We start from the raw sequence: 24891 nt of genomic DNA on the forward strand, positions 1-24891 counted from the left end.
TGCAGTCTTTGACTTGTGTCCTGTTCTGTAGTCAAATCAAATTTTATTGGTCACATACACATGGTTAGCAGATGTTAATGCGAGTGTAGCGAAATGGTTGTGCTTCTAATTCCAACCATGCAGTAATATCTAACAAGTAATTTCACAATTTCACAACAACTACCTTATACACAAGCGAAAAGGAATGATTAAGAATGTGTACATATAAATATATGGAAGGCATAGGCAAGATGCAGTAGATGGTATAGAGTAGAGTATATACATCTGAGATGAGTAATGTAGGCTATGTAAACATTATATAAAGTGGTATTGTTTAAGTGACTAATGATAGATTTATTACATCCAATTATTAATTATTAAAGTGGCTAGAGATTGAGTCTGTATGTTGGCAGCAGCCACTCGATGTCAGTGATGGCTGTTTAATAGTCTGATGGCCTTGAGATAGAATATGTTTTTCAGTCTCTTGGTCTCCGTTTCTCAGTCTCTCAGTCTCTTGGACTTTGACTTGTGTCCTGCAGTCCGGTCATCCAATGGGACAGAGGAGTAATACTCACCACCCACTTTAACGCACTTTTTGGCACTTCCTGTAGAAAGAACACATTTTAGCCCTGCTCTCCACGTTGTTATTATTTAAATTCCTGTTTTGGTGAGATAGTGTTGTATGGTTTCTGCGAGTTCACCATATCTAGCCGTTGTCTGACGGATAAATTATATCTAGATTAGATTAGATCAACTTTATTATCTCACCAGGGGAAAATTCATTTGGTCATGTGGTTAAAAAGACAAAGTTCATAATACATAAAAATACAGAATAATACACACTAAAATTATTTTGAAAGTGCAATAGGCTACATATTTACAGTGAAATGCAATAGGCTACATATTCACAGTGAAATGCAAAAGGCTACATATTTACAGTGAAAGTGGAAGAGGCTACATATTTACAGTGAAAGTGCAATACAGATTTACAGTGAAAATGCAATATGCTACATATTTACAGTGAAAGTGCAATACAAATTTACAGTGCACTCCTATCAACTTACAATACAAGGTTTACAGTCATCAGTTTACAGTCATCAGGTTTCGGGTTGTGGTTCCAGCGTTTCTCACCAGATCCAAACACCTGTTTGATGAGGATCTCCTCTGTGGCCCCAGAGCTGACCAGCCGCTATCTGGATGAGTGACCGCCCTGTGGACCGAGGTGGACAATGCCTGGACACCTGCTAAATGGTAATAACACAGTATCTCCTGTGGATAGACCAATTACCCTCAGGGGTACTAGTTCCACAGATTTAGAAACGTTGCATTAGAAGTGGGAACCTAACTGGTTGTATGCTGGTCAGGGGGGCCTGCAGTCTGCAGTCCTTTGCCAGGTAGGTCCAGAATGCCTGGATGGTGGTCCTACTCTGCCCCAGGTTGCTGGAGAGCAGGGATTACATGGCTTTGTGGATCTCCTCCTGCCCTCTCTCTCCAGGGTCTCCTATGGATGGTCATAGCAAAAAATGTATCAGTCTTACAATGTTCCTTGTAGAAAATGGTTCAGTGAAACACAGTCTGATAAAGAATAAGATATTAATGATCTACAAGGTAATCTCTGCACCCAGAATCCAATCGGTCCACTAACCCATCGATTGCCATTGAGATGTCTGTGCAGAATTTCTTGACCTGTGAACGTGATTCAGAATCCCAGAAGCCTCGGCTCTGGACATGGCTCACAGTTAGTATAAACAGCAATGTCATGTCTCTGACTGATTAAATTATATAACATGCTATTTTATCAAATTGATTACCTAACGTTTAATTGATTACGTGATTGAATTAAACCATGCAACAATTAAACCATTAATAACCTGGGGCACCACGGAAGCATTAATTTAAATCGAGCGGCTATCTCCTGAATCCACTCTCTTAAAGATCTGAAGATCTTTTATATCAATAGCAGTCAATTATTAATCGTCACCTCAATCGGTCTCATTCTGCTTGTCGTAAGTACTTGGTTATCACCACTAACCCTAGCTAACAAGTACACAAATTTAGTTAATTATTTATTTACTAAATACCTAAATAATCACACAGAATTACATATATATATATATATATATATATATACACACAGGATAGATCACACATTGATTACTAATAATGTCATGAAACGCCCATAGTGGGCTAACCTGATATGACGGCTGGTTACACAAAGGAAGGGGTTGGGTTTGAATGAAAGAGCGGGAAGACTGAGGGACAAAGAGATTGGGTCTCTATCGGTACTTGAGAAGCTATGCTACCGTAACTACAGAATCTTATGCATTCTAATAACCGCCCATTCGGAAAAGGAAAATGCAAGATATATATATTTACGCTGAGCTGCGCTTCGATAGATGGGTCGAAGATGGAAGACTGGCTTACCCAGCAGAGATCGCCATTGTCCTTTGAATAATATTTCTTAGTGTTGTAGAGCAGATACATTAAAGTACCCTGTCGTTATTAGGAGATTGTCTGTCCTTTCCTAGGCCACGTAAGTTTACAGCTGCAGATGATAACTTGACGTCTAGGAGGTATCACTTCTTCTTTAATGAATAATCGTTCAAAGTTCATACCAAGTTGCCATAATCAGCTCGCACTGTATTTCGGCTGGTCTAGTCGAAATTCACCATTCCAGTGTGGAGATCGTCACCTCCACTTTGAAATTCACCATTCCAGTGTGGAGATCATCACCTCCACTTTGAAATTCACCATTTCAGTGTGGAGATCATCACCTCCACTTTGAAATTCACCATTCCAGTGTGGTGATCGTCACCTCCACTTTGAAATTCACCATTCCAGTGTGGTGATCGTCACCTCCACTTTGAAATTCACCATTCCAGTGTGGTGATCGTCACCTCCACTTTGAAATTCACCATTCCAGTGTGGTGATCGTCACCTCCACTTTGAAATTCCCCCTTTTTAATTTAAAAAATCAATTTATGTCATCCTATCATCAGATATAATGTCCCAGACACCAACTGATCTGACATCATATTCTTTATGTACCAATGGACACTTTAAACTGGTTGAGAAAGGGAAATATTGTTTCATTTCCCAACCTTTTTATGTTACCATACTTTCTCTAAGTTAGCGAAGGGCTTTCCAAGAGTCCATTCTGTAGAGTGGAGAGAAAAGGGGGAAAGGTATTTATGGGGGGGGTCATAAACCTCACCCAACAGTGCAACGTCATGACAGTAAGGTGTTTATTAATACTTGAGTTAAAGCTAGAGATATGTTTTTTGCATGTGCTGCATCTCAATCCACCACATCCACCTATGCCACAGAGCTACAGTGCTGTTTGTCGGATAGGAGACATTCCAAAAACAGTTTGGTTATCCGAACAGTTTGGTTATGCTCTACGACCCCCCAAAAGTGCCACGGGATTTGTCGGGAGTCTTTTGTCTGTAGCATCCGAACCATTTGGACTACAAACGAATATGACCCCACTGTAGAAAGTGTAGACTGTCACAAACACGAGGGTGTTCACGTAATTCGTCTGAAGGTAACTCATATAAATGAATGGAAGTATGGAGGCAGTTTTGTGCCAACAAAAATAAGGGGTTAAATATGTGTCAAGCTTTCTTATATCTCCTAGTTATAAGACAGACACTTCAAAAACTCATTCCTTATGATTAATTTTTTGACTGTCTTTTTTGACATTTATGAATGTGTTAATCAATGCGTGTCTATGGACAGATTCAATATTTTATAACATAATTTTTAAATAGAACCTTTTTTATACCTAAAAGGGTCCTTAAATTAAAAATCAGATACCTAAATGAGCCATGGCATGACCATCTTAAAATAATTCCATATGTAAGTTTATAATATAAGGATCTATATCTTATTAATCATTTACATTTTTATAATTTCACAGATGCTCTTATCCGGAGCAACTTACAGGAACAATTAAGGTTAATTGCCTTGCTCAAGGGCACAGGCATATTTTTAATTTAGTCTGCTTGGGGATTTGAACCAGCTATCTGGCACCCTAATTAATAACTGTTAATACATATTTTAAAAGTTGTTTGAATAATTGTCCATATATATTATGATTAATGAATGACGAGAAAGCTATTTATAAATGACTCATTTACGGATTATTGCTGGATGATATTAAAAAGTTTTACAGAGTAGTGAAATTATTTCAGGAAGTAATTAGTCAAACAACTTCCTGCACTACACACACTAACACACACTCAGAGTGGTTCTCATACACACTGCAGGAGCAGACCTTCCTGTAACTGGGTGGGAACTGGACATAGAAGTATTGAGGGGACTGGAGTAAACAAGGTGTACAGGGTCTAAAGAGACTTGAACTAGCTGGGAGCCACAAGTCATCATGGTTATCCTGCTGGTCCTCACACTGAAGGTTGTCCTCCTCTTAGGTGAGTACATCAGTCTGAATGAACACATGTCCAGTGACTCCTCTCTATAGTTGGATACATTTGGTTGTAACATTTTACAGTGTAACTCATTCAGAGTAGAAACCCCTCTTACAGTATGTGAAATGGAAGCTGGGGTGTTTGTACTGTTTGTAATGAGACTGTTGGTGTGTCCTACAGCTGCTATGTGGAGTGTGTGTTCAGCAGAGTTGATCACAGTGGAAAGATATAAGGGAGGCAAGGCAGAGATCAGATGCCCCTATAGAGAGGAGTGGAGGAGCCACCAGAAGTACATATGCAAAGGCAGCAAAATGGAGTGTATAACATTTTTGGGAGACAATGATATTGAGACTGAGGATGAAGAACGAAGCTCTAAATGGAGATACTCCCTATATGACGACAAAGGGGTCAGAGTCTTCATTGTGACCATCACCAACCTGATGTCAGATGATGCTGGAACATACTGGTGTGGAGTGGAACGATTTGGACTGGACCCTGAAGTGTATGGAGGTACTGTAAACCTCTGATTCTCATCCTTAAAACTTTACCACTTTCATACTCAACATTTTACATTAAACATTCCTAATAAGGTCTCTGCTACTGGCCCGAATCCTAACTTGAGATCCCTACACATTACTCAAGATTTCAGGCATATTTTTTATTGACTCAATTAGAGGTCGATCGATTAATCGGAATGGTCGATTAATTAGGGCCGATTCCAAGTTTTCATAACAATCGGAAATCGGTATTTTTGTGTGCCGATTTGCCGATTTAAATTATTATTATTATTTTTTTTTAATACTTTTATTTAACTAGGCAAGTCAGTTAAGAACATTTTCTTATTTTAAATGACGGCCTAGGAATGCTGGGTTACTGCCTCGTTCAGGGGCAGAACGACAGATTTTTACATTGTCAGCTCGGGGATCCAATCATGCAACCTTACAGTTAACTAGTCCAACGCAATAACGACCTGCCTCTCTCTCGTTGCACTCCATGAGGAGACTGCCTGTTACGCGAATGCAGTAAGCCAAGTTGTTAGCTAGCATTAAACTTATCTTATAAAAAACAATCAATCATAATCACTAGTTAACTACACATGGTTGATGATATCACTAGATATTATCTACCGTGTCCTGCGTTGCATATCATCTGACTGAGCATACAAGTATCTAAGTATCTGACTAAGCGATGGTAGGCAGAAGCAGGCGCGTAAACATTCATTCAAACAGCACTTTCGTTTTGCCAGCAGCTCTTCGCTGTGCGTCAAGCATTGCGCTGTTTATGACTTCAGGCCTATCAACTCCCGAGATGAGGCTGGTGTAACCGAAGTGAAATGGCTAGCTAGTTAGCGCGCGCTAATAGCGTTTCAAACGTCACTCGCTCTGAGCCTTCTAGTAGTTGTTCCCCTTGCTCTGCATGGGTAACACTGCTTTGAGGGTGACTGTTGTCGTTGTGTTCCTGGTTCGTGCCCAGGGAGGAGCGAAGAGAGGGACGGAAGCTATACTGTTACACTGGCAATACCAAAGTGCCTATAAGAACATCCAATAGTCAAAGGTTAATGAAATACAAATGGTGTAGAGGGAGATAGTCCTATCATTCCTATAATAACTACAAACTAAAACTTCTTACCTTGGAATATTGAAGACTCATGTTAAAAGGAACCACCAGCTTTCATATGTTCTCATGTTCTGAGCAAGGAACTTAAACGTTAGCTTTCTTACATAGCACATATTGCACTTTTACTTTCTTCTCCAACACTTTGTTTTTGCATTATTTAAACCAAATTGAACATGTTTTATTATTTACTTGAGGCTAAAATGATTTTATTGATGTATTATATTAAGTTAAAATAAGTGTTCATTCAGTATTGTTGTAATTGTCATTATTACAAATAAATAAATAAAAAATTGTCTGATTTAATCGGTATCAGCTTTTTTGGTCCTCCAATAATCGGTATCGGTATCGGCATTGAAAATTCATAATCGGTCGACCTCTAGATTCAATGCATGTGCTCCTACATGTTTGTTTAAAATTACAGATTGGTGTTGTGAAAACCCAGCTGAAGTGACAGGCTCTGAAGAAGTGACAGGCTATAAAGAACGGTCAGTCTCCATCCATTGTATGTATAATGAAAAAAATGAAGACAATGAGAAATACTTCTGCAAAGCGAATACACTATCTAAGTGTCTAGTTGATGTAAAAGTGACAACAACCAAAAGCCAGAACGGGAGGTTCTCACTGTTCGACAACAGGACAGCCGGAGCATTCACCGTGACCATCACCAGACTAACCCAAGAGGATGCTGGGAGATATCTCTGTGGTGTACAGAACAACCACACAACCAATACCCTGTCAGCAGTTCAGCTTGTTATCAAGAGTAAGACATTTCTTTAATTTTCCTGTTCTGCATTGTGAGACATATTGATCAGGACACAGCTGTGTCAGTGACCACAGCTTAACTTCATGTGTGATTAAATGTACTTACTTAATGAACGTATGTATTTAGGGTATTAGAGAGAGAGAGAGAGAGAGAGAGAGAGAGAGAGAGAGAGAGAGAGAGAGAGAGAGAGAGAGAGAGAGAGAGAGAGAGAGAGAGAGAGAGAGAGAGAGAGAGAGAGAGAGAGAGAGAGAGAGAGAGAGAGAGAGAGAGAGAGAGAGAGAGAGAGAGAGAGAGAGAGAGAGAGAGAGAGAGAGAGAGAGAGAGAGAGAGAGAGAGAGAGAGAGAAAACACAAAAATATCTCAACAGGAAGAGCAGAAACCACACTTCCTTCTTTACGCCTGTCAGTGAGTATCAAATCAAGTTGTATTAGTCACATGTGCCTAATACAACAAGTGTAGACCTTACAGTGAAATGCTTACTTATGAGCTCCTAACCAACAATGCAGTTTAAAAAAGATAAGAATAAGAAATAAAAGTAACAAGTAGTTAAAGAGCAGCGGTTAAAAAAAACAATAGCCAGACTATAGACAGGAGGGTACCGGTACAAGGTCAATGCACCGGTTAGTCGAGGTAATTCAGGTAATATGTACATGTAGGTAGCATTATTAAAGTGACCATGCATAGAGAGTAGCAGTGGTTTAAAAGGGGGGAGGGAGGCAATGCAAATAGTCTGGGTAGCCATTTGATTAGATGTTTAGGAGTCTTATGGCTTGGGAGTAGAAGCTGTTTAGAAGCCTCTTGGATCTAGACTTGGTGCTCGTTGCCACTTGCCGTGCGGTAGCAGAGAGTACAGTGATTGACTAGGGTGGCTGGAGTCTGACAATTTTTAGGGCCTTCCTCTGACACCGCCTGGTATAGAGGTACTGGATGGCAGGCAGCTTAGCGTTATTAAAGTGACCATGCATAGATCATAACAACAGAGAGTAGCAGTGGTTTAAAAGGGGGGAGGGAGGCAATGCAAATAGTCTGGGTAGCCATTTGATTAGATGTTTAGGAGTCTTATGGCTTGGGAGTAGAAGCTGTTTAGAAGCCTCTTGGATCTAGACTTGGTGCTCGTTGCCACTTGCCGTGCGGTAGCAGAGAGTACAGTGAATGACTAGGGTGGCTGGAGTCTGACAATTTTTAGGGCCTTCCTCTGACACCGCCTGGTATAGAGGTACTGGATGGCAGGCAGCTTAGCCCCTGGGCCGTACACACTACTGTACCCTCTGTAGTGCCTTGCGGTCGGAGGCCAAGCAGTTCCCATACCAGGCAGTGATGCAACCAGTCAGGATGCTCTCGATGGTGCTTCTGTAGAACCTTTTGAGGATCTCAGGACCCATGCCAAATCTTTTCAGTCTCCTGATCTGGAATAGGCTTTGTCATGCCCTCTTCACGACTATCTTGGTGTGTTTGGACCATTCTAGTTTGTTGTCGACGTGGACACCAAGGAACTTGAAGCTCCCACCTGCACTACTACAGCTCTGTCGATGAGAATGGGGGTGTGCTCGGTCCTCTTTTTCCTGTAGTCCACAATCATCTCCTTAGTCTTGATCACGTTGAGGGAGAGGATGTTGTCCTGGTACCACATGGCCAGGTCTCTGACCTCCCTATAGGCCATATCATCGTTGACGGTGATCAGGCCTACCACTGTTGTGTCATCGGCAAACTTAATGATGGTGTTGGAGTCGTGTATATAGTCTCGTGGTCAGGGTACGTTTACATTTCAAACATTTCAGGAAGTACACTGAAAGTTAGCTTCTCTTCAATGCTTTCATTACCACACTTCCATCCACAGTTTTTATGAAGATAAAAAAATTCACAACAGCTGTGATGGATTCAGCTAGTTTCGGTACAATTGTATAGATATGCTGAGAGAGAATTTGTTTTTTTGAGATGGTGGGGCCTTCTTATGTCGGTAAAATACATTTTGCGAGATGTAGTTGTGGAAACACCTTTATGCACAAATATTTATATAATAACCATCATATCAAAGTAAACTTTGCAGTTTATTAGGCTACAGATGAAATACCTTGCGATGAAGTTCACAGGGTGGTGAAAGTACATGGTGATGAGCTTGATGGTCCTTTCCAATGACTATCGAGGGTCTTATTCTGGTGACAAATTGATTGATGTTTGACTGCCGTTTGACAAATATAAATATTCTTGTGCTTATCCATAATAATCTCATAATGTAGACTAGCCTACCCAGTACCCTCACAGTCTACTGTATCTATGAGTTATTGGCTAGAGCACACATGCCAGGTCCAGCGTAGGCTCATTTGTAGACTAGCCTACCCAGTACCCTCACAGTCTACTGTATCTATGAGTTGTTGGCTAGAGCACACATGCCAAGTCCAGCGTAGGCTCATTTGCTATTTAACGTAACAGTTTTTGTCAAAACTATCGGTGGAGTTGAAAATGCGATGGAAACACATGGAACTTTCTGTTTTTATTCGGTAAATTAAAACTTAGGTAAAAAAAGTACATTTTGTGTGAACTACGTCATCACGCTCCGCAACAAGTTTGTTTAATTGCGTCAAATTTGACTTTGGAATCAGATTCCCAAGCCACATCCGCAGGTAGTGTGGGATACTACACCAGATTGCCCACTCTGAGAGGTATAGTATAAAAACAGTGTCTCTCTGACAACACATGCCCCTGCAAGAATGACTTGATTACCAGTACACATCATTTATTGTGTTAGCCAAATGAAGAATTAAAACCTTTTAAAATATCAACACATTTGTGAATGAATGCATTACTCAAGTGTGCAACATTATGTGCAATATGGTTTAGATGGGAAGCTCCTGTGTAGTTTGAACAGCTAGCCTTCTTTTAGTCTATATACTATGGTGTAAACAGTATGCTAATAGCTGCACCCAGACATGAAGCATGAATGTTGGCCACCAGTTCCAAGGCTAATGACAGGAAGTAAACATCTGATGTGGAAGAGAGGCAGATCTTACTTCACAGTGTAAAAGGCCCTATGTAAGTTGAACAGAAGTGCTGATTGTAAAGTATGTGTTCTAATCATACTGTTTGTCTGTTCAGATACATCAGTGGTCATCATAGTATCTGGGACTCTGGTCATGCTGCTATTGGTGCTTGTGGTCAGCCTGTTCATAGTCTATAGATGGAAATTCAACAAGGAAACAGGTGACACACACACACACACACTGTGTCAAATAAGGGGGAATTAATATTTTTGCACACAGTTTTCATTTCAAATAAAAACAATTGCATATACAATCCTCCTTTGACCCTGGTTGAGAAATAGAGGTCTCATTGTGAACAGGTCTCTGAAAACCTCCTGAACAGACTGCTGCAGCCCAACAGTGACATGTGTGAATTGTATGACACTGTGTGTGTGTGTGTTGTGTTCCACATCTGACTCCTCAGCACCCAGGGTGAACACAGACACTGGGATCAACAGAGAGGTCAGTGTGTGTGCGCGGGCCTGTCTGTTTAACTGACTGACTGAGTGTTTGTGTGTGTGTGTGTGTGTGTGTGTGTGTGTGTGTGTTTGTGTGTGTTTGTGTGTGTGTGTGTTTGTGTGTGTGTGTGTGTGTGTGTGTGTGTGTGTGTGTGTGTGTGTGTGTGTGTGTGTGTGTGTGTGTGAGAGCGAGAGAAAGAGAGAGCAAGAGAGGGAAAGAGAGAGAGAGCATGTTCTAATCTATATTCTTCCCTCTCTCATCATGTCCTCATGTCCCTCTCCTCCTTTTCCTCCTCTCCAGGGTTGTCATGGTGATGGTGACTATGAGGAGATAGAGGACTGCCCCCTACAGTCCAGTTCAGGTGGTGAGACCACCACCATCTACGCCACCGCCAACTTACCCACAAGCACCTCTGACTCTCTCAACTACGCCAACGTCAACTTCCACAAGGTCCCCAGCTGCCCCAATGAGGCCACTGTCGCCATCGCTAAAGAGGGCACTTCTCCTGGTTACTTTGCCACTGTCAACATTGGTCAAAGCCCCGCCTACTCTACTGTCAATCATCCACACAGCACCTCTGAGGCTCCTCCCATCTATTATACAGTCAGCAAACCCAGAGATGCCTGAGTCACTGACAACCAATCACAAGGGACATATACACACGGGCAACAAATCATAAGTGACATGTTATTAAAAAAAAAAATAATTTTAAAGACAATTTTTAGAAAACAGCTACAAGATCAGGGCCTGAGTTCCCGATAGCGATGGAACTTAGGCTTACAAGTGTTTTAACGATGCATAGTTCCTACAACGGCCGAATATGTATCTTGCGTTTTCTAAAACACCAAACAGGGAGAACATTCACTAAGTGATTCATTGAAGAACATTTACACATACTCAGAACATTGCTTGGTGTAATGGTGCTGCTAGTGATATAGAACATGCTAGTGATATACAACATGCTAGTGATAGACAACATGCTAGTGATATACAACATGCTAGTGATATACAACATGCTAGTGATAGACAACATGTTAGTGATAGACAACATGCTAGTGATATACAACATGCTAGTGATATACAACATGCTAGTGATATACAACATGCTAGTGATATACAACATGCTAGTGATATACAACATGCTAATCAGCCCTTCCAGGATTTTTTTTTTTTAAGTGATTTCCAAAAATGCTTGATTTTGTGGCAGATTTTCTGAAATTCTGAATTTCTAAAAATGTTAATTTCATATAAAGCAATACAAAGTTATGTGCTCAGTTTTATGAAGATTTTAGCAGAATACGTAATACAAAACCAATTAGAAACATCTAAAGTCTCTCAATTTTGTTTATTTTCCTGAACAAACAGCTCTGTCATAATCCACTCACATTCACTCACACACCTCTCCTCTTCATTTGGCTTGGGGCTTGCTATCAACATGAGATACACCTCCCATTCCAACTCTCACACCCTCTCTCTCCCGCTCTCTGTCTCTCAAAAACAACATATAGATTCAAAGCTGATCAATCGCTTTCAATTTGAGGATCGATATTTTGCATAGACTGTCTTCAAAATCCTTGAGATTGTGACTTTTTTTCTGAAAGGGTCATAAGGGAGATAAAGAGCAGAAAACATAGAAACAGAGTATTGTGGTTGATATGTACTTTTAAAACAGTATTACCATTTCAAAAAAATCGTGAAAGATTGTGCTTTCGTGATCCGTATGCAGTTTTACAGAGAGTTTAAAACGACAAAGAGGACAAATTACACTCCGTGCTTTGAGCAGCGCTCTCCATAGACAGACTGGGGAGAGCAGAGTGCTGACCACCCTACTAAAGCCAAGGTTAGACTGGGGAGAGCAGAGTGCCGACCACCCTACTAAAGCCAAGGTTAGACTGGGGAAAGCAGAGTGCCGACCACCCTACTAAAGCCAAGGTTAGACAGGGGAGAGCAGAGCGCCAACCACCCTACTAAAGCCAAGGTTAGACTGGGGAGAGCAGAGTGTTGACCACCCTACTAAAGCCAAGGTTAGACTGGGGAGAGCAGAGTGCTGACCACCCTACTAAAGCCACGGTTAGACTGGGGAGAGCAGAGTGCTGACAACCCTACTAAAGCCAAGGTTAGACTGGGGAGAGCAGAGTGCTGACCACCCTACTAAAGCCAAGGTTAGACTGGGGAGAGCAGAGTGCTGACCACCCTACTAAAGCCAAGGTTAGACTGGGGAGAGCACAGTGCCGACCACCCTACTAAAGCCAAGGTTAGACTGGGGAGAGCAGAGTGCTGACCACCCTACTAAAGCCAAGGTTAGACTGGGGAGAGCAGAGTGCCGATCACTCTACTAAAGCCAAAGTTAGCGGAGTAAAAGTTTGAGTAGAACGCCACTCATCCTGATTCTTTCAGCGCTTGCCACCGTCTTCCCTGCTACCACTTCAGTCATAGTGATCTGCCTCTGCTGTGGGAACTGTTCTGACATTCTCATACGCTTTGCTGATTCGAAGTGACTGTTGATTGTTGACTTTCTCTTGTTTCCAAAAACATTTGGAAATTGTTTTGCACGGTCTTTAGCTGTTATTTTGTTGGCAAATGAGATTGATTCCTGTTCATTGTACTGCATGTTAGCCACCAACAATCACCCATCATCTTCACATGTGAATACGCTGACAACCTGGGGTAAAATACGTTGTTGACGTGTGGTTGGATTGGGCCATTTTCCACTGTAACAGTAATTTTAATTTGTATTGATTTTTTTGAATTTTCACCCCTTTTTCTCCCCAATTTTGTGGTATCCAATTGTTGTAGTGACTCCCGTACGGGCTCGGGAGAGACGAAGGTTGAAAGTCATGCGACCTCCCAGTCGCGGCCGGTTACGACAGAGCCTGGGCGCGAACCCAGGGACTCTGATGGCACAGCTGGCGCTGCAGTACAGCGCCCTTAACCACTGCGCCACCCGGGAGGCCAACAGTGCAGTAATTGGTCGAAATTACAAACCCACTTTTGATTGGACCCTTTATTGAGCTAAAAGTGCGGGGATTGTTCAAAATTGTGAGCTCTCACATAATATGCGCTGATTAGTTGATTTTGCATTGAATTATGCAATCGCAGAATCGCGGAATCCTGGAGGGACTGGCTAACAATAGACAACATGCTAGTGATAGACAACATGCTAGTGATAGACAACATGTTAGTGATAGACAACATGCTAATGATAGACAACGTGTTAGTGATTACCCAACATGCTAATGATAGACAACATGCTAATGATAGACAACATGCTAGTGAAAGACAACATGCTAATGATATACAACATGTTAGTGATAGACAACATGCTAGTGATAGACAACATGTTAGTGATAGACAACATGCTAGTGATAGACAACATGTTAGTGATAGACAACATGCTAGTGATATAAAGCATGCTAGTGATAGACAACATGTTAGTGATAGACAACATGCTAGTGATAGACAACATGCTAGTGATAGACAACATGCTAGTGATAGACAACATGTTAGTGATAGACAACATGCTAGTGATATAAAGCATGCTAGTGATAGACAACATGCTAGTGATAGACAACATGGCAGTGATAGATAACATGCTAGTGATAGACAACGTGCTAATGATATAAAACATGCTAGTGATAGACAACATGCTAGTGATAGACAACATGCTAGTGATAGATAATATTCTAATGACAGACATCATGCTAGTGATAGACAACATGCTAATGATAGACAACATGATAGTGATTTACAACATGCTAATGATAGAACATGTGCTAATGATAGACAACATGCTAGTGATAGACAACATGCTAGTGATATAAAACATGCTAGTGATAGACAACATGCTAGTGATATAAAACATGCTAGTGATAGACAACATGCTAGTGATAGACAACATAGCAGTGATAGATAACATGCTAGTGATAGACAACATGCTAATGATAGAACACGTGCTAATGATAGACAACATGCTAGTGATAGACAACATGCTAGTGATATAAAACATGCTAGTGATAGACAACATGCTAATGATAGTGATAGATAACATGATAGTGATTTACAACATGCTAATGGTAGACAACATGCTAGTCATAGACAACATGCTAATGATAGTGATAGATAACATTTAGAGACAGAATACAGACAACAGAGTTTACATACAGTATATACAGCTAGGTAGAGTGAGCATAGAGCTATAAGAGAATGAGCAGATATGTAAATGTGTAGTGGCTATACAGCTGATCTTTCCTGTAAGCTTCCTTGCCCTGGAGTCGTAAAGGACCTCGATGGAATCAAATCAAGTTGCTTTTGTCACATGCTTCATAAACAACAGGTGTAGACTAACAGTGAAATTCTTATTTACGGACCCTTTCCAACAACGCAGAGATTGAAAATAGAGAAATAATACAAAAATAGAAAAATAATAACACAAGGAATAAATACACAATGAGTAACGATAACTTGGCTATGTACACGGGGTACCAGTTCATGGCTACAGACGTGAGTGCTATGGGTCGATAGTCATTTAGGCAGGTTACCTTGACGTTCTGGGGCACAGGGACAGGAAAGGTGGTCTACTTGAAACATGTAGGTATTACAGACTCGGTCAGGGACAGATTGAAAATATGAGTGAAGACACTTGCCAGTTGGTCAGAGCATGCTCTGAGTACACGTCCTGGTAATCCGTCTAAGACTGCTTTAAAGTGACTGGCCACTAGGAGCGCCGCCTCTGAATGAGCATTTTCTTATTTGATTTTGGCCTTATACAGCTCGTTGAGTGTAGTCTTAGTGCCAGCATCGTTTGTGGTGGTGAATAGACAGCTAACAATATCTCTTGGTAAACAGTGTGGTCTACAGCTTATGGTGGTTATGTCACACATTTAAGACAAACTTCTGAACCCTTTATAAAACAGGATTTGTAACACATTCATGTAGTGGTTATGTCACACATTTTAGACAAATGTATGAACCCTTTATAAAACAGGATTTGTAACACAGTCATGTAGTGGTTATGAACCCTTTATAAAACAGGATTTGTAACACCATCATCTAGTGGTTATGAACCCTTTATAAAACAGGATTTGTAACACATTCATGTAGTGGTTATGAACCCTTAATAAAACAGGATTTGTAACACATTCATGTAGTGTTTATGAACCCTTTATAAAACAGGATTTGTAACACAGTCATGTAGTGGTTATGAACCCTTTATAAAACAGGATTTCTAACACATTCATGTAGTGGTTATGAACCCTTTATAAAACAGGATTTCTAACACATTCATGTAGTGGTTATGAACCCTTTATAAAACAGGATTTGTAACACAGTCATGTAGTGGTTAACGAGGCTTTATAAAGGCTTTATAAGATGCACTTCATTTAAAGCAGAACTTTGTTTTTATTTAACATATATTGTAGGAATAAACGATTAATAAATGGTGAGTAAACTGTATATAAATGTCTTACAAATTGTTTATTGCCGGACGTTATTATAAAGTGTTACTGAGAAGTGAAATGGTTTCAGGAAGTACGAAGTGAAACAGCAGGACTTCTGTGGCTCAGAGTAGACACACTCACTCTCAGAGGGGTTCTCATGCACACTGCAGGAGCAGACCTTCCTGTACTGGGGTGGTAACTGGACGTAGAGGTATTGAGGGTACTGGAGTAAACAGGATGTACAGGGTCTAAAGAGACTTGAACTAGCTGGGAGCCACAAGTCATCATGGTTATCCTGCTGGTCCTCACACTGAAGGTTGTCCTCCTCTTAGGTGAGTACATCAGACTGAATGAACACTTCTCCAATGACTCCTCGCTAGAGTTGGATACATTTGGTTGTAACATTTTACAGTGTAACTCCATTCACTCACTTACAGTATGTGAAATGGAAGCTAGGGTGTTTGTACTGTTTGTAATGAGACTGTTGGTGTGTCCTACAGCTGCTATGTGGAGTGTGTATTCAGCAGAGTTGATCACAGTGGAAAGATATAAGGGAGGCAAGGCAGAGATCAGATGCCCCTATAGAGAGGAGTGGAGGAGCCACCAGAAGTACCTCTGTAAAGGCAGCAAAATGGAGTGTATAACATTTTTGGGAGACAATGATATTGAGACTGAGGATGAAGAACGAAGCTCTAAATGGAGATACTCCCTACAGGATGACAAAGGGGTCAGAGTCTTCATTGTGACCATCACCAACCTGATGTCAGATGATGCTGGAACATACTGGTGTGGAGTGGAACGATTTGGACTGGACCCTGAAGTGTATGGAGGTACTGTAAACCTCTGATTCTCATCATCAAAACATTACCACTTTCATACTCAACATTTTACATTAAACATTCCTAATGAGGTCTCTGCTATTAGCCCGACTCCCAACTTGAGATCCCTACACATTGCTTAACAGTTCATGCATACTGTGTTTTTAATTGACTCAACCTCAATGCATGATTTACATGATCATCAACATAAAGTTATTCATCTCAAGTTGGAATGCCCTAAATTAGTCCGCTCATTCAACTTCCGTGAACAGTGGGATCAAACACACATGTATTTTGTATGTAGTGGAGGACAGATCACAGATAACTAACACATTAGACAAGGAAGTTTCATGGTGTATAATTCTTTGTCATTGGAGTTTCCAAACCTTACTTCTTATGGTATATATTTATAATAAATTGGCTGAACTTATTTCTGAGCTCTAGGCCTGCATGTGTGTTTAAAATGACAGATTGGTGCTGTGAGAATCACACTGCAGTGACTGGCTATGAAGAACAGACAGTCTCCATCCATTGTATGTATGATGAAAAAACTGAAGACAATGAGAAATACTTCTGCAAAGTGACGACACAGTCGAGGTGCATAGATGATGTAAAAGTGACAACAACCAAAAGCCAGAATGGGAGGTTCTCACTGTTCGACAACAGGACAGCCGGAGCATTCACCGTGACCATCACCAGACTAACCCAAGAGGATGCTGGGCGATATCTCTGTGGTGTACAGAACAACCAAGCTCTCGATACCCTGTCAGCAGTCCAGCTTGATATAAAGAGTAAGACTGCTTTTTAATTTGCCTGTTTTGCATTGTGAGACAGATTGATCAGGACAGTTGTGTGTCAGTGAAGTGAGAAGCTTAGGAATTACAACGACACAAGGCGAGACCCAGATGCAGACACTGGAGGCAGATGGTTGGAGCTCTGGTATTTATTATAATCCAAGGGATAGACAAAAGGCAGGTCGGGGACAGGCCAGAGGTCATAGTCAGGGCAGAGTCCAAAACGGTACAGGGCGGCAGGCAGGCTTGAGGTCAGGGCAGGCAGAGTGGTCAGGCAGGCGGGCTCAGAGTCAGGACAGGCAAGGGTCAAAACCAGGAGGATGAGAAAAAGAGAGACTAGGAAAAACCAGGAGCTGAGACAAAACCACTGGTTGACTTGGCTAACAATACGAACTGGCACAGACAGACAGAAAACACAGGTATAAATTCCCAGGGGATAATGGGGAAGATGGGTGACACCTGGAGGGGGGTGGAGACAAGCACAAGGACAGGTGAGGCAGATCAGGGTGTGACAGGAATATAATGAGGGAGAGGGCTGGGTGTGCCTGTGTGAGTTGAGGTGTTAAAAACAACTGGAACACATCTTAACTTCCTATGTAATCTATTAAATGTTTCTACATCTGTCTCGGAAACCTGTCATGGCAGTTAAGATTTTATCAAGAATATAAAAGAACATTCGTTTGGCATAGCTCATACAGTATTACTCAACCGTCTTCAACTGTGTTATATTTAGGAGAGAGAGAGAGATAAAAAGAGACAGAGAGAGGGCTGGGAGCGAGCGAGAGAGCAAACGAGAAAGGGAGAGAGAAAGAGACCCCAGAAAGTAAATCTCAGTAAGACAAAAATAATGGTGTTCCAAAAATAATACAGTTGCCAGGACCACAAATACAAATTTAATCTAGACACCGTTGCCCTAGAGCAGACAAAAATACTAGACATACCTTGGCCTAAACATCAGTGCCACAGGTAACTTCCACAAAGCTGTGAAGCTCTGAGAGACAAGACAAGAAGGGCCTTCTACGCCATCAAAAGGAATGGTGGTTGTGAAAATAGGAAAAACACCAAATTTGATAGTGCATGCATATTTCTGAAAAAATATCCTCTGAGTACAATGTAAAACACCTAATAATGCATGCAGAGCAGAATTAGGCCAATACCAGCAATTGATAAAAATCCAGAAAAGAGCAGTTACATTCTAGAACCACCTAAAATGAAGCGATTCCTAAACCTTCCGTAACAAAGCCATCACCTACAGAGAGTTTAACCTGGAGAAGAGTCCCCTAAGCAAGCTGGTCCTGGGGCTCTTTTCACAAACATAAACAGTCCCTACAGAGCCCCAGGACAGCAACACAATTACACCCAACTAAATCATGAGAAAACTAAAAGATAATTACTTGACACATTAGAAAGAATTAACAACAAATATCAGCAAACTAGAACGCTATTTGGCCCTAAACAGAGAGTACACAGTGGCAGAATACCTGACCCCTGTGACTGACCCAAACTTAAGGAAAGCTTTGACTATGTGCAGACTCAGTGAGCATAGCCTTGCTATTGACAGAGGCTGCCGAAGCCAGGCCTGGCTCTCAAGAGATGAAAGAGGTGGAAACTGAGAAGCACTACCTAACCTCCTGTCAAATGTACGATATTAGAGACACACATTTCCCTCAAAATACACAGACCCACAAAGAATTTTAAAACAAATCCAATATTGATAAACTCCCATATCTGAGAGAGAGAGAGAGAGCGATGACAACAAAAATACTTAGTTTTTTAGCAGCCCCAACAGTAACCACAACAGAAACTACTACAAGCACAGTAACAAACCCAGCTTCACCAACTCAATCATCCTTAGCAACCTCCACCTAGCACCTGTGTATGAGAGAGAGAGAGAGATACATGTAGTTGGCTAAATGACAACTAAAATATCTGAACAGGAAGAGCAGAAACCACACTTCCTTCTATACGCCTGTCAGCGATTGCAGCGATCAGGGTACATTTACAGTGCATTCAGAAAGTATTCATACACCTTGACTTATTACACATTTTGTTGCAATACAGTCCGACTTCAAAATTGAAGAAATTGGCACACAATAATTTTAGCAAATGTATTGAAAATTAAATACAGAAAAATCTAATTTACATAACTATTCAAATCCCTGAGTCAATACATGTTAGAATCACATTTGGCAGTGATTACAGCTGCGAGTCTTTCTGGGTAAGTCTCTAAGAGCTTTGCACACCTGGATTGTACAATATTTGGACATTATTCTTTAAAAAAGTTCTGTCAAGTTGGTTGATGATCATTGCTAGGCAGCCATGTTTAAGTCTTGCCATATATTTTCAAGCATTCAATGTCCAACTCCAGTGTATCTTTGGCCTTGTGTTTTAGGTTATTGTCCTACTAAAAGGTGAATTTGTCTCCCAGTGTCTTTTGGAAGGCAGACTGAACCAGGTTTTCATCTAGGAGTTTGCCTGTGCTTAGCTCAATTCCATTTATTTTTATCAAAAAAAAATCTCTAGTCTTTGCTGATAACAAGCATACACATAACGTGATGCAGCCACCATGAGTGTTGTGTTGTGTCGAATTTGCCACAAACATAATGCTTTCTATTCAGGACATAAAGTTAATTTCGGTGACCCTTTCTTTGCAGTTTTACATTAGTGCCTCATTGCAAACAGGATGCATGCTTAGAATTGTTTTTATTCTGCGGCTGTCATGCTCATCTAAATGAATGGACCAAGGTGCAGCGTACTTAGAGTTCCACATGTTTAATAAATATGAAACTCACCAAAAATAATATAGAAGAAAATGAAACATGACGTTCTGGGCTGCTCACAGGCAGCTACACAAAAACAAGATCCCACAAACAACAGGTGGGAAAGGGCTGCCTAAATATGACCCCCAATCAGAGACAATGATAGACAGCTGCCTCTGATTGGGAACCATACCAGGCCAACAAAGAAATGGACCTGAACCTATAAGGGAGGGTCCGGGTGGGCATCTGATGCGTGGGGCCGGTACAGGTGGCACCGGACTGGTAACACGCACTTCAGGGCGAGTGCGAGGAGCTAGCACAGGACGTACTGGGCTGTGGAGGTGTACATCAGGGCGAGTACGAGGAGGAGACACAGGACATACCGGACTGGGAAGGCGCACTGGAGGCCTGATGCGTTGGACCGGCACAGATTGCACCGGACTGGTGACACGCTCCTCCAAACACCTGCATTGCCGCATACCCCTCGTCAACTACATTCTCCGGTATCCCTCCTCGCACTGTTCTATTGACTCCTATTGACTCCCTCTCTGGCACTCTCCCTGGGTCGACCGACCACCTCTCTACCTCCTCCCAGGTTGTCTCTGGTTCACACCTCGGCTACGCCAACCACCCCGTGTGCCACCCCACAAAAAATATTTGGGCTGTCTTTGTGGCCGCGAACCCGGCGTCGTCGCTGTTGCTCCTTCCCTGCCTCCGTCTGCTTCCATGGCAGGCTTCTGTCTCCTGCCATCATTTCGTCCCACGTCCAGGATGTCCTCCACTCCTGGCTTTCCTCACAGGCCCAGGATCCCTGCTCCTCCTGGGCACGCTGCTTGGTCCGTGCGTGGTGGGATCTTCTGTCCCGCTCCTCGTTTGTAGAATGACTGGACCAATGAGCAGCGTGGTAGGCGTACATTTTCTTTATTAATGTTCCACCAAAGAAAACAATAAACAACACAACGAACGTAAAGCTTCGTAGTGCAAAACATGCAACAAACCAAAAAAAAGATACCACAAACAACAGGTGGGAAAAGGCTGCCTAAATATGATCCCCAATCAAAGACAATGATAGACAGCTACCTCTGATTGGGAACCATACCAGGCCAACAAAGAAATAGAAAACATTGATTGTCCACCCTAGTCACACCCTGACCTAACCAAATAGAGAATTAAAAGGATTTCTAAGGTCAGGGCGTGACAGTGGCACTAGTGCGCCTGCGAATGGGGTAGAAGCGTTCCTTCAGATCTCCTCTCCGCAGATTTTTTTATCTTTCTTTTATTTCCCAAAAATATACACGTTGTTTATTTTATTCCCCATGCACTAACTAGCAGTGAAACTGTAAAATATGGCGACAAAAAACAATCGAACAGCTAACGCAAAGGCCCCAGTAAGCAGCAGCTAGCACCATTTTGAGTCTGGTGATGACAACTCTCCAGATTCGCAGCAACAAGATACTGCCATTGCAGTGTGTCAAAAAATGAAAGAGGCTGTAATAAAAACTATCAATGATCGTTTTGACAGGCTTGAAACAAAGTTAGTGTCTAAAGACATCACAGGCCGAACTGAAGGGTGAGGCTGATGAGGCCCTGTCTGATCATGACACCCAGATTGGAGGTCTGTAAACCACAAGTGCGCTGCTTAAAAATAAGAATGAGGCGCTCCAAGCCAAGGTTCTCAATTGAGAAGACAAGAGTCACAAGCTGAGCATCAAACTTGCGGGAATTTTGGAGGATGATGAACAAGGGAAACCCACAGAGTTTGTTTCCAAGCTCATTCCCAAGCTGCTGGGCAATGACAACTTCCCAAAGCCGCTCATCGTTGACCGTACACACCGCTATCTACAGGCAAAGCCCTCACCAGGTGCCAAGCCACGCACCATAATCGCAAGGGTACATCACTTTCAGGAAAAGGAGTTCATTCTACGACTTGGACGACAGCAATCTATGGAATACAAAGACCAAAAGGTTCTCATCTTCCCCGACTACACCATGGAGGTGATGGAGCAATGATGCAGACCATGAGAGAGGCAGAAGTGAAATACAGCCTGTGTTTTCCAGCCAAGCTACATGTTCATCACATTTGCATGACAGGAGTCTTCACCAAGTTACGTATAAAAACTACAGCAAACCCCTGAAAGGGTGAAATCACTCGCCACACAATTTTGGGATATTTATTTCATAATTTGTTTTATTTCACCTTTATTTAACCAGGTAGGCAAGTTGAGAACAAGTTCTCATTTACAATTGCGACCTGGCCAAGATAAAGCAAAGTAGTTTGACACATACAACAACACAGAGTTACACATGGAGTAAAAAAAAAATACAGTCAATAATACAGTAGAAAAATAAGTCTATATACGATGTGAGCAAATGAGGTGAGATAAGGGAGGTGAAGGCAACAAAAAAAGGCCATGGTGGCGAAGTAAATAAAATATAGCAAGTAAAACACTGGAATGGTAGATTTGCAGTAGAACAATGTGCAAAGTAGAGATAGAAATAATGGGGTGCAAAGGAGCATAATAAATAAATAAATACAGTAGGGGGAAAAATACAGTTTGGGCTGAATTATAGATGGGCTATGTACAGGTGCAGTCATCTGCGAGCTGGTCTGACAGCTGGTGCTTAAAGCTAGTGAGGGAGATAAGTGTTTCCAGTTTCAGAGATTTTTGTAGTTCGTTCCAGTCATTGGCAGCACTTTGACTGAGCAAACAGTGGATTTGATGTTTATTCATAAACGGTAGCATATTAATTTGTTTTCCAAGAACTGCGGAGAGGGCTGTTAGTTAAGTCTGACTGCTGCTAGCTAGCTAGCGTAGTATTGGGTTTGTTCTAGCCATCATGCCCGGCGGTCCTCATTTACGTGAGATGTAGAGAAGGGTACTTATTTTGGGGAAGCAGTGGGGAGGGAGGGTTCCTCTGGGGAAACAGTGGGGAGGGCGGGTTCCTCTGGGGAAACAGTGGGGAGGGCGGGTTTCTCTGGGGAGGCAGTGGGGAGGGAGGGTTCCTCTGGAGAAACAGTGGGGAGGGAGGGTTCCTCTGGGGAGGCAGTGGGGAGGGAGGGTTCCTCTGGGGAGGCGGTGGGGAGGGAGGGTTTCTCTGGGGAGGCAGTGGGGAGGGAGGGTTTCTCTGGGGAGGCAGTGGGGAGGGAGGGTTTCTCTGGGGAAGCAGTGGGGAGGGAGGGTTTCTCTGGGGAGGCAGAGGGGAGGGAGGGTTTCTCTGGGGAAGCAGTGGGGAGGGAGGGTTTCTCTGGGGAGGCAGTGGGGAGGGAGGGTTCCTCTGGGGAGCAGTGGGGAGGGATTTTTCATCACAGTTTGTCTCCTTTTTCTCCAACTACACAGAGGCCTCTACTGGTCATCTCAAGGAGAACTGCAGATGATCTATGTGTAACATCTGCTTCTAACTTACACTCTCAAACACATAGATGCCCTGAACGCAGCTCACCCCCCAGCCCACTTTCCAGCTCAAACTCTCAAACACATAGATCCCCTGAACACAGCTCACTCTCCAGATCCCAACCACCTGAATTCTGATCACCTGTTCCCACACCTGTATGTCATTCACACACACTATTTAGTTCAGTTCTTTGCACCCCATCATTGTGAGGTGTTTGTTTTGATACACATTCTAGTCGGAGCGCTGTTCATTTTCGTATTAGTCCTCCTGTGTATTGTAGATTTTTGGCCATCCTCACTAACGATGCCTTTTTGCCTATTCCCTGCCTGTACAGATTTCCTGTCGTCAACCTCTTGCCTGATCTCCCGGACTACGTTATTAGCCTTTTATTAGCCAGTACCATGCCTGTACTGTTACCTTTCTGGAGTCCCTGTGTATGACCTTCTGCCTGCCCCTGGACCCAGCTACCTACCTCCTCCTGTGGTCTTTTACAAATAAACACCTGCTGCGCCCTGCACTTGAAACCAGCACTCTGTCTCCCATCGTATTCATTACACTATGGGGCACTGCCTCTACTAGTCATCTCAAGGAGACCTGCGGTAAAGAGTTAAATATTGAGATCTCAGATGATCTATGGGGAGAAGCCCTGTATAGAATCACTCCTGTTCCATCATTGGCAGATATAAATTGATACAATACAAAGTCATGCATAGACTATTACTCCAAATTACAGTGCCTTGCGAAAGTATTCGGCCCCCTTGAACTTTGCGACCTTTTGCCACATTTCAGGCTTCAAACATAAAGATATAAAACTGTATTTTTTTTGTGAAGAATCAACAACAAGTGGGACACAATCATGAAGTGGAACGACATTTATTGGATATTTCAAACTTTTTCAACAAATCAAAAACTGACAAATTGGGCGTGCAAAATTATTCAGCCCCTTTACTTTCAGTGCAGCAAACTCTCTCCAGAAGTTCAGTGAGGATCTCTGAATGATCCAATGTTGACCTAAATGACTAATGATGATAAATACAATCCACCTGTGTGTAATCAAGTCTCTGTATAAATGCACCTGCACTGTGATAGTCTCAGAGGTCTGTTAAAAGCGCAGAGAGCATCATGAAGAACAAGGAACACACCAGGCAGGTCCGAGATACTGTTGTGAAGAAGTTTAAAGCTGGATTTGGATACAAAAAGATTTTCCAAGCTTTAAACATCCCAAGGAGCACTGTGCAAGCGATAATATTGAAATGGAAGGAGTATCAGACCACTGCAAATCTACCAAGACCTGGCCGTCCCTCAAAACTTTCAGCTCATACAAGGAGAAGACTGATCAGAGATGCAGCCAAGAGGCCCATGATCACTCTGGATGAACTGCAGAGATCTACAGCTGAGGTGGGAGACTCTGTCCATAGGACAACAATCAG

At 42.1% G+C, this 24891-nt stretch overlaps 2 protein-coding genes across 3 annotated transcripts; both read left to right on the plus strand.

The window, feature by feature from the left end:
• The first annotated feature begins 4328 nt into the window (after positions 1–4328).
• On the plus strand, positions 4329–10924 carry LOC139376815 (CMRF35-like molecule 1). Its single transcript, XM_071119751.1, has 8 exons — positions 4329–4409; positions 4587–4916; positions 6445–6783; positions 6836–6846; positions 7760–7778; positions 9880–9984; positions 10216–10265; positions 10563–10924. Exons 1-8 carry the CDS (start codon positions 4364–4366, stop codon positions 10887–10889), a joined length of 1227 nt encoding a protein of 408 aa, XP_070975852.1. The 5' UTR covers positions 4329–4363; the 3' UTR covers positions 10890–10924.
• A 4912-nt stretch (positions 10925–15836) lies between these two features.
• On the plus strand, positions 15837–23984 carry LOC139377268 (CMRF35-like molecule 7). 2 transcript variants are annotated; one of them, XM_071120273.1, is made up of 4 exons: positions 15837–16029; positions 16198–16527; positions 16986–17306; positions 23796–23984. In XM_071120273.1, exons 1-4 carry the CDS (start codon positions 15984–15986, stop codon positions 23852–23854), a joined length of 756 nt encoding a protein of 251 aa, XP_070976374.1. In that variant the 5' UTR covers positions 15837–15983; the 3' UTR covers positions 23855–23984. The 2 variants fall into 2 exon arrangements, with proteins under 2 accessions (XP_070976374.1, XP_070976375.1); XM_071120274.1 differs by lacking the exon at positions 16986–17306.
• The last annotated feature ends 907 nt before the right edge of the window (positions 23985–24891 follow it).

Source organism: Oncorhynchus clarkii, chromosome 20 (genome assembly GCF_045791955.1).
Source record: "Oncorhynchus clarkii lewisi isolate Uvic-CL-2024 chromosome 20, UVic_Ocla_1.0, whole genome shotgun sequence".
In the NCBI taxonomy this organism is placed as follows: Eukaryota; Metazoa; Chordata; class Actinopteri; order Salmoniformes; family Salmonidae; genus Oncorhynchus; species Oncorhynchus clarkii.

What these genes read in the sequence shown, in the direction of transcription:
- LOC139377268 (XM_071120273.1), top strand. Translation starts at nt 15,984, where the DNA reads ATGGTTATCCTGCTGGTCCTCACACTGAAGGTTGTCCTCCTCTTAG. An exon ending in GAAGGTTGTCCTCCTCTTAG is followed by an intron (nt 16,030 to 16,197) that starts GTGAGTACATCA and finishes TGTGTCCTACAG; the next exon opens with CTGCTATGTGGAGTGTGTAT. An exon ending in AGTCCAGCTTGATATAAAGA is followed by an intron (nt 17,307 to 23,795) that starts GTAAGACTGCTT and finishes CTGCCTGTACAG; the next exon opens with ATTTCCTGTCGTCAACCTCT.
- LOC139376815 (XM_071119751.1), top strand. Translation starts at nt 4,364, where the DNA reads ATGGTTATCCTGCTGGTCCTCACACTGAAGGTTGTCCTCCTCTTAG. An exon ending in GAAGGTTGTCCTCCTCTTAG is followed by an intron (nt 4,410 to 4,586) that starts GTGAGTACATCA and finishes TGTGTCCTACAG; the next exon opens with CTGCTATGTGGAGTGTGTGT. An exon ending in GGACCCTGAAGTGTATGGAG is followed by an intron (nt 4,917 to 6,444) that starts GTACTGTAAACC and finishes TTAAAATTACAG; the next exon opens with ATTGGTGTTGTGAAAACCCA.